General features: G+C 39.6%; 1 protein-coding gene across 1 annotated transcript in view; it reads left to right on the top strand.

Moving 5' to 3' along the window:
* slc12a5b (solute carrier family 12 member 5b) overlaps nt 1–12,985 on the top strand; it is a 30,207-nt gene that overhangs the window by 646 nt on the left and 16,576 nt on the right. The window contains exons 2-9 of the mRNA XM_020585440.1: nt 8,465–8,568; nt 8,769–8,909; nt 9,882–10,028; nt 10,717–10,771; nt 10,858–10,988; nt 11,654–11,901; nt 11,982–12,193; nt 12,279–12,446. Of these exons, the coding sequence (XP_020441096.1) occupies nt 8,465–8,568; nt 8,769–8,909; nt 9,882–10,028; nt 10,717–10,771; nt 10,858–10,988; nt 11,654–11,901; nt 11,982–12,193; nt 12,279–12,446 (1,206 nt within the window). The remainder of the gene's footprint in view (nt 1–8,464; nt 8,569–8,768; nt 8,910–9,881; nt 10,029–10,716; nt 10,772–10,857; nt 10,989–11,653; nt 11,902–11,981; nt 12,194–12,278; nt 12,447–12,985) is intronic.

The following is a 12,985-nucleotide window of genomic DNA, read 5'->3' as shown; positions in this document are numbered from 1 at the left end:
ACTTGGCTCTCTTATGGTGCACTTCCTGGGGTTGCATATTCCAGCCTCCATCTGTTCGACCAGTTCATAGCTCTGTGTGTGTGTTTTCTGTCTGCTTCATGGCTGGTTTTTCAGAATTAATTGTTGTGAGCAGTAGGTGGGTTTTAGATATGGTGTGCCGGAGGTTCATTCATCTGCCCGTGTCTGACACACTCAGCATTCTACACAAAGGTTTCAAGTGGAGTGAGTGCAGCCCCCGCAGAGCATCTGGAGAAACAAGCTTTTGATTCTCAAAACTCATTCATGTCTCTCCCCATCAAGAACATTTCACCCAGGGGCAAAAGCTGCAGGTTCATTCAGTGCCTGTAGATTCATCTGCCCGTGTCTGACACACTCAGCATTCTACACAAAGGTTTCAAGTGGAGTGAGTGCAGCCCCCGCAGAGCATCTGGAGAAACAAGCTTTTGATTCTCAAAACTCATTCATGTCTCTCCCCATCAAGAACATTTCACCCAGGGGCAAAAGCTTTTTTAATGGTCAAAGCTCTCAGTGTTTGTTTGGTATATTGTGGCCGTCTTATATTATGAGGTCTCAGAATATCACTTCATGGCACACCTGGCATGTCAATGTGAGGAGAAGAGGTCCCGGAATTAAAGAAAGTTTGATTTGATTTGATTTGATTTGATTTATTCCTTCAAGCATGTAAAAACAGTTGATATATCAACACACATAATTATACACATATCCAACAAATGCTAATCCAATATCAATGTGCTTATACCTAGTACATGCTTGAATGGAGTAGGAAGAAGTCAGACTTATCCAGTCCTACCCCATGACATCATCTTACCATCACTGGTTTGCAAGCAGTATCTCTACATAAATAATTCTCTTCTACACCACACAAGTAATATACTAAAGAATTATTACAGTGTTAACATTCATACACCACACCCACAATGTTCCATCTAATTAATCATTAAGCCTGTTCTTGCATATATCTTGATTGACACATACCTTTATATTTATGTTTAAACTCGTCAATTCTATTACTATTTTTTATGTCCACACTTAAATTATTCCATAGTTTTACCCCACTTATGGAAATACAGAATCTTTTTTTGGTTGTACGTATAGCATGAATTTTTAAATTTAACTGGCCCCTTAAATTGTATCCCCCTTCCCTTTCATTAAATAGTTTTTGAATTCCACCAGGTAATAAATTATTCCTGGCTTTATACATAAACACAGCAGTCTTATATCCCACTAAATCAAAACATTTTAACAATTTAGAGTGTATGAAAGCTGCATTGGTGTGATCCCTGTACCCCATGTTATGCACAATTCTTATCACTCTTTTTTGTAATATATACAATAGTTGACGTGAGCTTTTGTATGTATTTCCCCAGTATTTTCCCCATGTAAGTTCCTCAGTGACCAGTGCGTTTAAATACTTTCCACACTGAGGGAGCAGCTTGGAGGCAAGAACATTATTTGCTGTGTGTTTACAGAGTGTGTAAATGTCAAACATTAAAACTGCGAGAACTTCAACCTAATATTTGAGGATTTACTTACTCCACTTCACAATAATTTTATATTTATATTACAGCCAAAAATTGATACTAGACAATGCACTAAATAAATGCTTTCTTACCAATGACATATATACTACGGATATGGCATCACCACTTCCCTCAACTATGCAAAAATGAAGCCAAAATATTGTGAATAGAGCAGCTGCCATCTTTCTTTTTTTGCAAGTGATAGCATCAGATCACGAATCAAAGCTGTCAAATCGACTGAAATACACCTCTTTGTATATTATCAAATAATGTACCAGAAAAAATGGCCAATTGTACACACAACAGAATGATAATATCTATCAAAAACCACTGAAGAGACCTCTGGGAAAATGTTACTTGATTTGTACTTTGAGCTTTTAGTGTGTCTCATGTCCCATCCACTAACATGGAGGAGGGATTTATGACCTATACTGCAACCGGCCACTAGGTGGCTCTTAGCCTGTCCATCGTTACTATGGTTAATGGCTCTTACTTTCATTTATTTAAAACAGCCAATGGGCTGTTTTAAATAAATGCCTGGGTGTGTCATTAGTGAGCTTTAGAAGAATTGGAGGCTTCTCTTGTATTTAGCTTTATATTTAACAAACAGATATGAGAATGGCATCAAAATTCTCATCTAAATCTCAGCAAGCAAAAAGGTGTTTTTTTTTCCAATATGCCACACTGCTGTATTCTTTTAAAGTTAGTCTTTTACCAGTGTAGCTCCAGCCCTTTCTAACACAACTGCAGCCCACGGAGATGGACTTAATCTGCTTGCCAGATGTCGCTAGCTCAGCCACCACGTTTCAGTCTGAATCAATTAGTCTGATTATCCATACATTAATGCACAGGGTCTACCTTTGTAATTTCAGTAGGGGAAAAGGGTCACCTGAACCGGATAGGAGGAATAATGATTTTCCTAAGGCAGCTGCTTATTTACAGTACTGTCTTTAGCAGTACTGACAGTATTACTGATATGACTTAAAGACAGAAAAACATCACATTATTAGTATTAACCATAATAAGAGGAGCAGTAGTATTGTTGTTATAATTATAACTCTCAACATGGGTGCACAATGAGACAATGAACCTCTGGGCACAGATGTGATAAAGGCCCCCATGGGTTTGACATAACTCAACTCAACTCAACTTTATTTATATAGCGCTTTACCACAGCCACAGCTGACCAAAGTGCTTAACATACAATACAAATCTAAAATCGTAACAACATAAAAATAAAAACAATAAAACATACATTTGGGTCCAATCAAGGTACAAAGAGTCTCAGCCCTAAGTCATAAGAGCACAGCACCTCAACTGGAGGAGACATGCAGCTGTTCTATGTGCCTTTGCAGCTGTTTTGTGTTTCTTTGCAGAATCTTTGGTGTTCATTCATTCATTTTCCATACCGCTTAGTCCCGAATGGCGTCGCTGGAGCCAATCCCAGCTGGGCTTTTGGTGTTCATTTTGCTATTTTTTTTTAGTTGCTCCTCTCTCTTTATGGTATTTATCTTTTTTTTCTTTTATTGAGACTGGTCTGGCTCCCCCCAAGTGTGAAGAGAGCAGAGAAACAGTTCCATCATTTCCTATCACAAATTGTCTGTCATCATACTTAAAGAGCCTCACTCTATTTAGACTGTCCATTGTTAGTGCTGTTCAAATTTGTAATAATGGTAAAATTTTATGTCATCTGATTGTCAACTGTGGTATATTTGAGTTAGTATTTACAGAATAACTCTGGTGATAGTCTAAATTGTTCTTACTGTTTCATGAATCTCATGAAATAAACAAAGCCAAAAATAAATTCAGCCTACTTTGCCTATGTAGTCAAAGCTTGTTATAGCTTATTCACAGTTCCTTGTTTTTGTCCAAGAACTATTACCTGTTAAATGTTGCACAGGCTGATATGTTTCTTCAGTACAGTGAACATGGGCACTGTTAATCCCACATACACGATCCTACAGCCTAAATACTCAGCGGAGTACAAAATCCGCAGCTCAATCCCCAACAAATGCACTGTTCACTCATGTTTGACTGGCATTGTCTAAAAACTACAGGACCTACGGTATATATTTTATGAAATTATTAAGCCTTTTTGAAACATTACAGTGTACAGTATGTTAATGGTCATTAAAGTTCATTAAATGATAAGCTATGTCTTTGTACAGTATGTTAATGGTCATTAAAGTTTGTTAAATAATAAGCTATGTCTTGTTAATATTCTCCAGTTTCAGCTCATTATTGTAAGAGTTAGTGTATTATCAGCAATATAATGTTGCTTTGTTTCACTGAGCTAAATGCAAATCTCTTTGGCTGTGCACAGGCTTTACCTTCTGTATATACCTGTGTAAATACACAGTATGTGTAGTTCTGTGGGTGCTGTGTTGACTGTTTCTCACATTACATCTCCTCACCACATCAAAATCTCTGCTGGCTTACTAATGTGAGCAGACAGGAACAGCATGGTCTCATTAGCTGCCGGTATTGTCAATTTTCACCAGTGACTGAGTGCTATTCTCTGTTGCAAACGTACTGTATTCGAATGTGTTAGCTACAGAAGTGTAAGTTGACTTCAAAAGCAACATTTGTTTCACACAGAAAAGGGAAGTGTAAGTTGACTTCAAAAGCAACAACATTTGTTTCACACAGAAAAGCTTTACATCTGGAAATGATGAAGCTGATCTGAATTTTCAGCAGTTTTTTCCATTTTTTTGTATAAGGTCAGGGTTACAGTAATCTTGTTTTGTCACATTTCACATGTATGTATGGTTACAGCATTCATCATATTATATTTCCTAATTAGCACTAAACAAACTTATTTATTGGACCTTCATTTTACCAGGGAAAATCATCTTGATGTTTACAACCTCTTTTGCAAAAGAGCCCTGGCAAGATGGCAGTGTTACAAAGTCACAGACAATAAAATACACACAATACCAAAACCATACAACAATATATAAAATCCTCAATCAACTACAAAAACAGTTATGTTTAGAACAAAAACTAAAAGAAGAAGAATCATACACTAGTGAGTTTACAGTTGTCTTGAACTTTGCCAGTGTGCAGTTGAGGCTGTGGGACTGTCAGTCTTTTAGATATTTGGTCATAGACAAAAAGATTTATAATGCTTGATGAGTCAGGGGTTCGTCTAGTGTTTCTAAGGGACACACACATCTATACAAAAATTTTGTGTCAATCCATTCAGTTGTCATTAAGAAAGTCTGACAGGATTGACTGACCAACAGACAGACAGAGAAGCAGTCACCCTTAGACTCATGTCATGGCTACGATCACTTTCAAAAGAGGGTCCAGGGGATGCAACTGTTTTGCATCAAATGCTGTAGAGAGATCCGAGTGACAACGTTTGCCCCTTAAATCAGTCTTCAATCTTGTTTTTCTGATTTGATGGAAAGTTTTAAAACATTTAAATTTGATCCACTTTTGGCAGAGAGTATGACATTTCAGTGACACCCTCTACTGACCAGAAACATGGCCGGGGAGGCGACAGGCTGCATGTGACACAGTGTGAGGGTTTCAATGAGGACATAGAGTTGATTAAACAAATGACTTCATGGAATTATCTTTAATTCCTCAGTTACAGCAAGCGAGGTGAAAATGAATGAGGTATGTGTGTTGATGTAAATGTGAGGTACTGATTGGAGCTGTCCTCTCACAAGCAGAAGTTAATTGCTGCCTGTCTCTGTGGCCTCCAGCAGCTGCTGGATAATCTCCTGGGGCTTGTGTCCTATTAAGCTTTTAAAAGCTAGTATAAACTGTCTATTTTGAAATAACCATGTCACATCAAGAGTACAAATCTGCACCAACCACTGCCTTTCATTTGCATGTTGTAGTCAAGTCTCAGTCACAGCCCTGCCTGCTCGATACAAACACTGTCGGAGCTGATCACTTCTTATCAGTAAGTTGTGGCTCTGTCATGGGGCTAAAACAGGGATGTAGACAAAAAGATTATCTGTTATGAATTTGAGTATGTCAGAATCATCTGAAAATGTTTTATTTTCAGGGACAAGTGTGTTATTGAAAGAAAGGGAGCAGATTTGGACTTTTTTTTTAACTTGTTGTGCATCTACTTTTAGTCACTTTTCCTCTCTTTACCTCCCATTTGTTATCTCTTTGTGTATTTTTTCTTTGTAGATGGTTTGTAATTTTGTTGGTGACATTTTGCAGGTGATAGCCAGAGCCACCCTGACCTCTGGGCTGGTACCTGATAGGTCTATTCAGTGATCCATTCATTTATAAAACATATGCTTACATAACTGCTTGACTAGCATGACTCATGGTGATTTAATGCATGAGCCAGTTCTATCTGGACTTCCTGTTGCCCACAATCAAGACATGACTATGTTAACAGACAGTAGCTTTATATATTAGTGAGATTTTATTTTGTCATTCAAGATGAGACATTTTCATTTGTGTAGTCATCACATATGAAGACTGTGGCCTAAAGTTTACCAGCTGAAGCAGAGAAGAAAATAAGATGCATGTCACAGACAAACAAATGCTACAATTCTCCACCTAGACAGAACTCATCACACGCATACACACACAGCCAAAGACATAGAAAAACATGCTTAAATCATCATTTTTAAAATATTTTACTGCTAAGAGCTCACAGCAGGTTATAAACCTCTCTTTCTTATTGTCTGCACTCTGAGATTATTTTATTCATGTGTCCACAGCAGCTGTAAACATGCTTCTGCTGGAGAAGTGCTCTCTTTAACAAAAAATTGTTATTATGGTTTTGGTCTTACTTCCTGATTTGTGGTTTTATTTTATGGTCATTTCCTGTCTCTTGTTCTCTCACTAGCCACAGCTTTACACTACCACAGATTGTCCTCTCTTGCCTTCACCTGTTGCTTGTTTGGGTCCCTGGCTCAGCATTTAAATTCACCTCACATGCATAAGTTAGTTTCTGGTTTGTCATTGCATCACCTGCTGCTTTTTGTTCCTGTTTCACCTCACCTGTTGTGTTCACCACCTGTTTTGTCCTTGCTTGTGTATGTCCTCCTGATTACCTCATCTGCATTTACCTTCAGACTTCCATATGGACTCAGCTCCTCATCTGGTTTGTTCTTTCCTCTTTTAGTTGTTAGCTTTCTTGTAGTTTCTGTTTGGAGTGCTCCCTGGTCTTGATGTGTATATGTTGATGTGTATATGACCTGAAGTGGACGTCCAACATCAGGACCATCACCAAGAAGGCACAGCAGAGGATGTACTTCCTGCGCCAGCTCAGGAAGTTCGACCTGCCCCAGGAGCTGCTGATACAATTCTACAAAGGAATCATCGAGTCTGTTCTCTGCACCTCCACCACTGTCTGGTTTGGCTCAGCAACCAACTGCCCTCCATGGAGGACCTGTACACCTCACAGGTCAAAAGGAGGGCAGAGAGGATCACTGCAGACCCCTCACACCCCGGACACAATCTGCTTGAACTCCTCACCTCTGGACTGTGTTACAGGTCACTGTGCAACAAGACAACCAGGCACAAGGACAGTTTCTTCCCCCAGGCTGTCGCTCTGATGAACACTTAACCCACGACAGTATGACTGGACAATAACTCTCAGTGCAATACCTGTAAATACACATTGTACAGATTATACAGATTTGTACAGGTCTCTATTTTTATCTCATTTCCTAATGAACATTTCTTGTCTCTTTGCATTGTTTATTGCTTTGTTTATACTGTTTATTTTGTTATACTACACAGACGTATATTGTTTACTTGCCCTTTGCTATTGTCTTAATAAGGATATGTACATACACACTGAGAGCTGCTGTACCAGCTTGTGTTTCCCCTAGCTAGTCTTTGCTTCACAGATATGTTTATGTCCCTGTTCCCAAACATACTTGTTTATGATTCCTGAACAGATATACATTTAGGTGGTATAAAAAGGACAAAACGTTTTAAATAAGGACTAAAGTGAAACTTGGCCTCCTGTGATTTTCTTTTTTTTTTTGTGGTTGATATAAATAGTATGCTAGCGAGTTTCATACAGTACCTAATGCAAAACTCCATACATGCATTAGATACTCAGTAACAAGAGTTAAGTACAAACTATGCTCGAGGGTTGTTAACCTTGTTTTAGCGCTGGGTGTAACCTGATGGTGACCCTGCCCATCTGTGAAGAGATTTTCCTGTAGGATTAACAGGCTTTCATACCGCAAGCAGCTTGGTTGGTGTGTTCTGACCAGCTGTGTACAATTCAAAACATACTCTAAATGCAGTTTGATAGCATAACTTGAAGTTAACATAGCAGGAGGAATTCAACAACTGAGTGTGGGTGGCAAGCAGCACAACCGCTACATACTTAGTCATTTGGCCTTCATGTGGACTGAATAGAAAAATCTTTACTGCAGCAAAGAAACAAAATTTTGGAGGACCAGTGAAGGATTGAATTAATTAATTACTTTGTCTTCGATCTTGTGACCATATCACATAGTCGTCATCTGCAGATTGAGCCTGTTAATTTGCAAACACACTTTTATAATGAAGGCCACATGCTATAGTTGAAAAGCTTCAGTCACCATTTAGAATAAATTGTGAATTATTTTTGGACACTGACTATTGTTCTGGTACAATTAACACATTTACAAGGTGGCACACTTTCATACACACACAGACAAGTTGTGTTTCCATAACTGTACACTGATTTATATTATTAACCACTATCTGCCTAATCTTTACTTCATTTTAAAACAAATCACTGCTCTAAAATGTAGTGATTTACATTTTCTACATTATCCACAGTGTGACCAATTTTCATCCCCACACAATGAGTAATACCACACACATGAGTTGAATAACCATGCTTTAACCGTTGTAAACCTAATTACAACTTAAGTGTCTGTGTGCATCTGTAAGCGAAGACTGCTCTAATACTGCAATTTGGTGTTTCTATGATTCAGGTGATGGGAACCCTAAAGAGCGCAGTCCTTCCATTAACAGCCACAGAGCGGGTGAAGCGGGGAAGAGCCAGGATTATGATGGCAAGAACATGGCTCTGTTTGAGGTGAGGACAGTTTTCAATAACCTGTCACAAACATACTGAAACTGAGAGCCCAGTTCCTGTTGGCATGTCAATAAAACGCTACCTTACCATTGTTATTAGGATCTTGTCTGATTTTTAATTGGGGTCTCTGAGTCGATGTAGACATATTACCATTAGATCTCCACATCTGTTATGGCTGTGTGTTTCTGGGTGTATTGCAGGAGGAGATGGACACCAGTCCAATGGTCTCCTCTCTGCTCAGCAGCCTGGCCAACTACTCCAACCTGCCAACGGGCAGCAGGGAACATGAAGAGGCCGAGAATAATGAGGAGGGGCCACGGTTATCACAAAAACCAGTCACGGTGCAGTATTGCATGTGATCCATTCCTCCCCAGACTGATTTAGATTTGAAGAGAAGCTTTATAATTTAGAATCAGCTTTATTGGCCAGATGTGTTGGACACACGAGGAATTTGATTCTGGTACAGCGGCTCTCAATGCAGATCTACATGTCCTTATGTAAGGCAGCAGTGGGCAAGTAAACATTATAAGCCTGAGAACAGAAGTAAAGAAGTACATACACAAGAGAACACGAGTACACAAGGCAACCATAGTTGTCGGTGCCATCTTACTCTCATAGTTTCATTTAGTGTTGAAAAGAATCATAAAACTCTGGGATTGGCTCCAGCCCCCCGTGACCCCGTATGGGACTAAGCAGTATAGAAAATGGATGGCTGGATGAAACCAATAGGCATCAGAGAGGAAAGGTTAGATATATATATATATTAGATATATATTAACCTGATGTGGTCTCATTAAGAAAAAAGTTCACCCTGATTAGAGCATTAATGTTTGCAGCAAATAGTGTGGTAATCCATCTAACAGTCGTTGAAATATTTCACTCAAAAACACAATGTAAATCTCATGGTGGTGCTAAAAGAGAGACTGGGGATCTGCAGCTGTTTTCTAAGTATGCGAAACACTTTTTAAATTGTCCTATTTCACTATGACACTGACATGGCTCTAACTTCATTAACCTTGGGGAAAAAGTGTTTCTTTGATTCCACATTTGCAGCATTAAAACCCCTGCACTAGAGCCACTGGATAAGAGGAAAATAAGGAAACACCTTATGCTGTTTGAAAAGAATGACCCTTTTGAAATAGTTGAATTAAGGTGAATAGGAGACAATGACTGAATAACAAAGTGCAAATGTATAGACTATACAGTAATCCATTCCCATGCACATCATAGTAAGATGAACTAAACAGAAAGCTTAGACACAAAAAACTAAATCATAACTTTTTACTTTTGATGTTTTATTCTGTGTTTTTCAGGCACCACAGCTGGGCACTCTGATGGGAGTATACTTGCCTTGTATCCAGAATATTTTTGGGGTGATCCTCTTCCTGAGGATGACCTGGATGGTTGGAATTGGAGGCGTCTTTGGCACTTTCATTATCGTCTTCATGTGTTGCTCCACAGTGAGTGAAACTGCAGATGTGCATGTTTGTTGTGTAACATGATCCCAGAGCTGTAAAAATCCATCCACAAGATTATATCAGTCTAATTTGGTTCCTATAAATACACACATACTTACACACACATACTTAAAATTGTACTGTGCTAAAATAATTGTAGTTAGTAAAAGTAGTCAGTTCCTCTCCACTTTAGACTGTAGTAGACAGTATCATTGAGGTGACAGCATGTGCCTACTCAGCTGCAGTTTTCCATGCCATGATCAGAGAGTGTGGATACCCGAACTGAGCCCCGTGCCACCCATCAGTACCTGAGGGTTTGGGCTCGGTTCAGACAGAAATTTAGAAATCATATTCAGGTCTGCGTGGGGTTCGGATGTGTAGGACAAACTTTAGGCTAGACGGCTGGAACACAAATGTCTGCTTTGTTTAACAATATGGGGAAAAACTCTGTACAAACTCAACTCCATCGGGCTCATGTTGAGTTTGGACACCACACTCTTGGGCACGGGTTGGGTTCAGGCAGAAATATGTGGCCCGATCACACTCTAGAAATGAATCAGACTATGCTGCTGCTGGATGGTTCTCTCTGCTCACTTCCTGAGTTTATCAGCCATATTAACAGTAATATGCAGTGTCCACCTGCTGCTTCTCCATCCTGTAACCCTCCTTTGTGGTGTGCTGCTTCTCTCAGACCATGCTGACGGCCATCTCTATGAGTGCCATTGCAACAAATGGAGTTGTACCAGGTGAGTGGATGTCTGAGGGGATGTAGTAGTGTGTTTGTGCAGAACATAACAGAGCACTGATTCTTCTCTGTGTCTGTTACTTTCAGCTGGAGGTTCATATTACATGATCTCTCGCTCACTGGGGCCCGAGTTTGGTGGAGCTGTTGGGATCTGCTTTTACTTAGGCACCACTTTTGCAGGTGCCATGTACATTCTTGGCTGTGTTGAAATTCTGCTGGTAAGAATAACTCACATGTTTATTGTTTTGCATGCTGCCCTGTTCTATACAGGCCTCTTTCACTTCACATATCTTGACATGTCATAGCAGGACTGGCACAGGTATAACTTCTAACTAATTAATTATAGCTAAGTTGAATTCAAGTGTGTCAGTTCCAGGTTCCTATTATGTTGCACGCTGCTGGGTCACCGTTGTATCTACAGGGAAATGTACATGGAACAGGAGAATGATCATCCTGCTAGAATGTCAAAAAAATCTCCTGTGTAATGGCTTTACAGACAAACAGCTGACAGACATCGGTGGGGACCAAAATCTAGAAGTAATGTGATTTTGCCTGAAAAAGTTCAAGGACACACAAAAAATTCCCATCTTTAACATGGGGCAAATTTTTTAAATAAATCACATCTCCATCAAAAGTTAGCAAAAATAATTTTTGTTTGAAATTTGACACACATATGCAGGGTGGCAATAAAATATTAGTAAAAGTGGAAAAACAAATTTCCTAAAACCCAAGTTAACTTAATCAGATTTATCACTTTATCTGACCAACATTTTTTAATAAAAATTTCACCATTCTCTACCATATTCCACCACACCTTGTGTTATTTTCTTTCCTCTACTTCCCCTTCATGCACATTTCTCCCTCCATCTTTCCATTCTATCAGATTTATATTGTTCCTCAGGCAGCCATTTTCAAGCTTGAGGGTCTGGAGGGGCTAGAGGCAGAGATCGCTCTCCTCAACAACATGAGGGTGTATGGCACCATCATACTGAGCTTAATGGCAGTGGTGGTGTTTGTAGGGGTCAAATATGTCAACAAGTTGGCACTGGTCTTCCTGGCTTGTGTCATTCTCTCCATCTTGGCTGTTTACGCCGGAGTCATCAAGACTGCTGTTGACCCTCCGTTCTTCCCGTAAGTGATTCATTCACTCACTGGTCAAAGTCTACAGTGCAGTCAAGTCTAGGTTTGTGACAATGTTGCTTTTGTTGCAGCGTCTGCCTCCTGGGAAATCGAACTCTTGTCTCTAAAGGATATGACATCTGTGCAAAAGTCATTGAAATAGACAATGAAACTGTCACCACTACACTGTGGAGGTCCTTCTGTGATTCTGAGTACCTCAATGCCACTTGTGATGAATATTTCACCAACAACAATGTCACAGAGATACAGGGCATCCCCGGGGTTACTAGTGGCATCCTGGCAGGTAAGAGATCCCTGATCACCCATCAGTGTGAGAAAAGGATCAGTCCATCTCACTTTCTAACTGTAAATGCTCTCCTGTCTTTCAGAGAACCTGTTTGGAAACTACCTGGAGAAAGGGATGATCCTGGAGAAGCGTGGACTTGCATCAAACATGGATCCAGACAGTCCCACATCCAGCTCCAACCATTACGTCCTGGCTGACATCACCAGCTTCTTCACCCTGCTGGTGGGGATATACTTCCCTTCTGTCACAGGTTAGCACCACACAGGCCCACTGAAGCAACCATAGAAATGACATTTGTATATTATAAAACAATGTTAGTCATGTTAAGCAGCAACATTGTGTTTACAAACTGCAACTGGAGATGCCGAGGGAGGTGTATGGTGGGTTGTACACAATGCACAACAGTCACACCAGAGTTCATAACAATTAATAATGATTTCTTAGAGACACTGCTGATTAAAGTGATGTCTGAGGGAGGCAGAGGAGATCCTTACTTATCTAGAAGTGCAGTGAGTCACACAGCCTACTGTTGAGAACGATTGGCTTTTTATTTATTAGCCAAGTTACAAATGTCTGGGACTTTGAATGAGGGTTTCCTACTTGTGAAACAGAATCCAGGAGTTCCAGTTTTTTGTCAGCTCTCTTTAAAGTCCTCCTGTATATTTTGTGACAAACTTTGCAATTCCTGTTTAAGAAATGTGCTATAAAAATTAAGCACAGTTTTAAGAAATGTGCTATAAAAATTAAGCAAAGTTACGAGGGAGGTGTATGGTGGGTTGTACACAATGC

The sequence above is a fragment of the Monopterus albus genome, unplaced genomic scaffold, assembly GCF_001952655.1.
Source record: "Monopterus albus unplaced genomic scaffold, M_albus_1.0 scaffold365.1, whole genome shotgun sequence".
Classification (NCBI taxonomy): Eukaryota; Metazoa; Chordata; class Actinopteri; order Synbranchiformes; family Synbranchidae; genus Monopterus; species Monopterus albus.
This window is presented reverse-complemented; position numbering and strand designations above follow the sequence as displayed.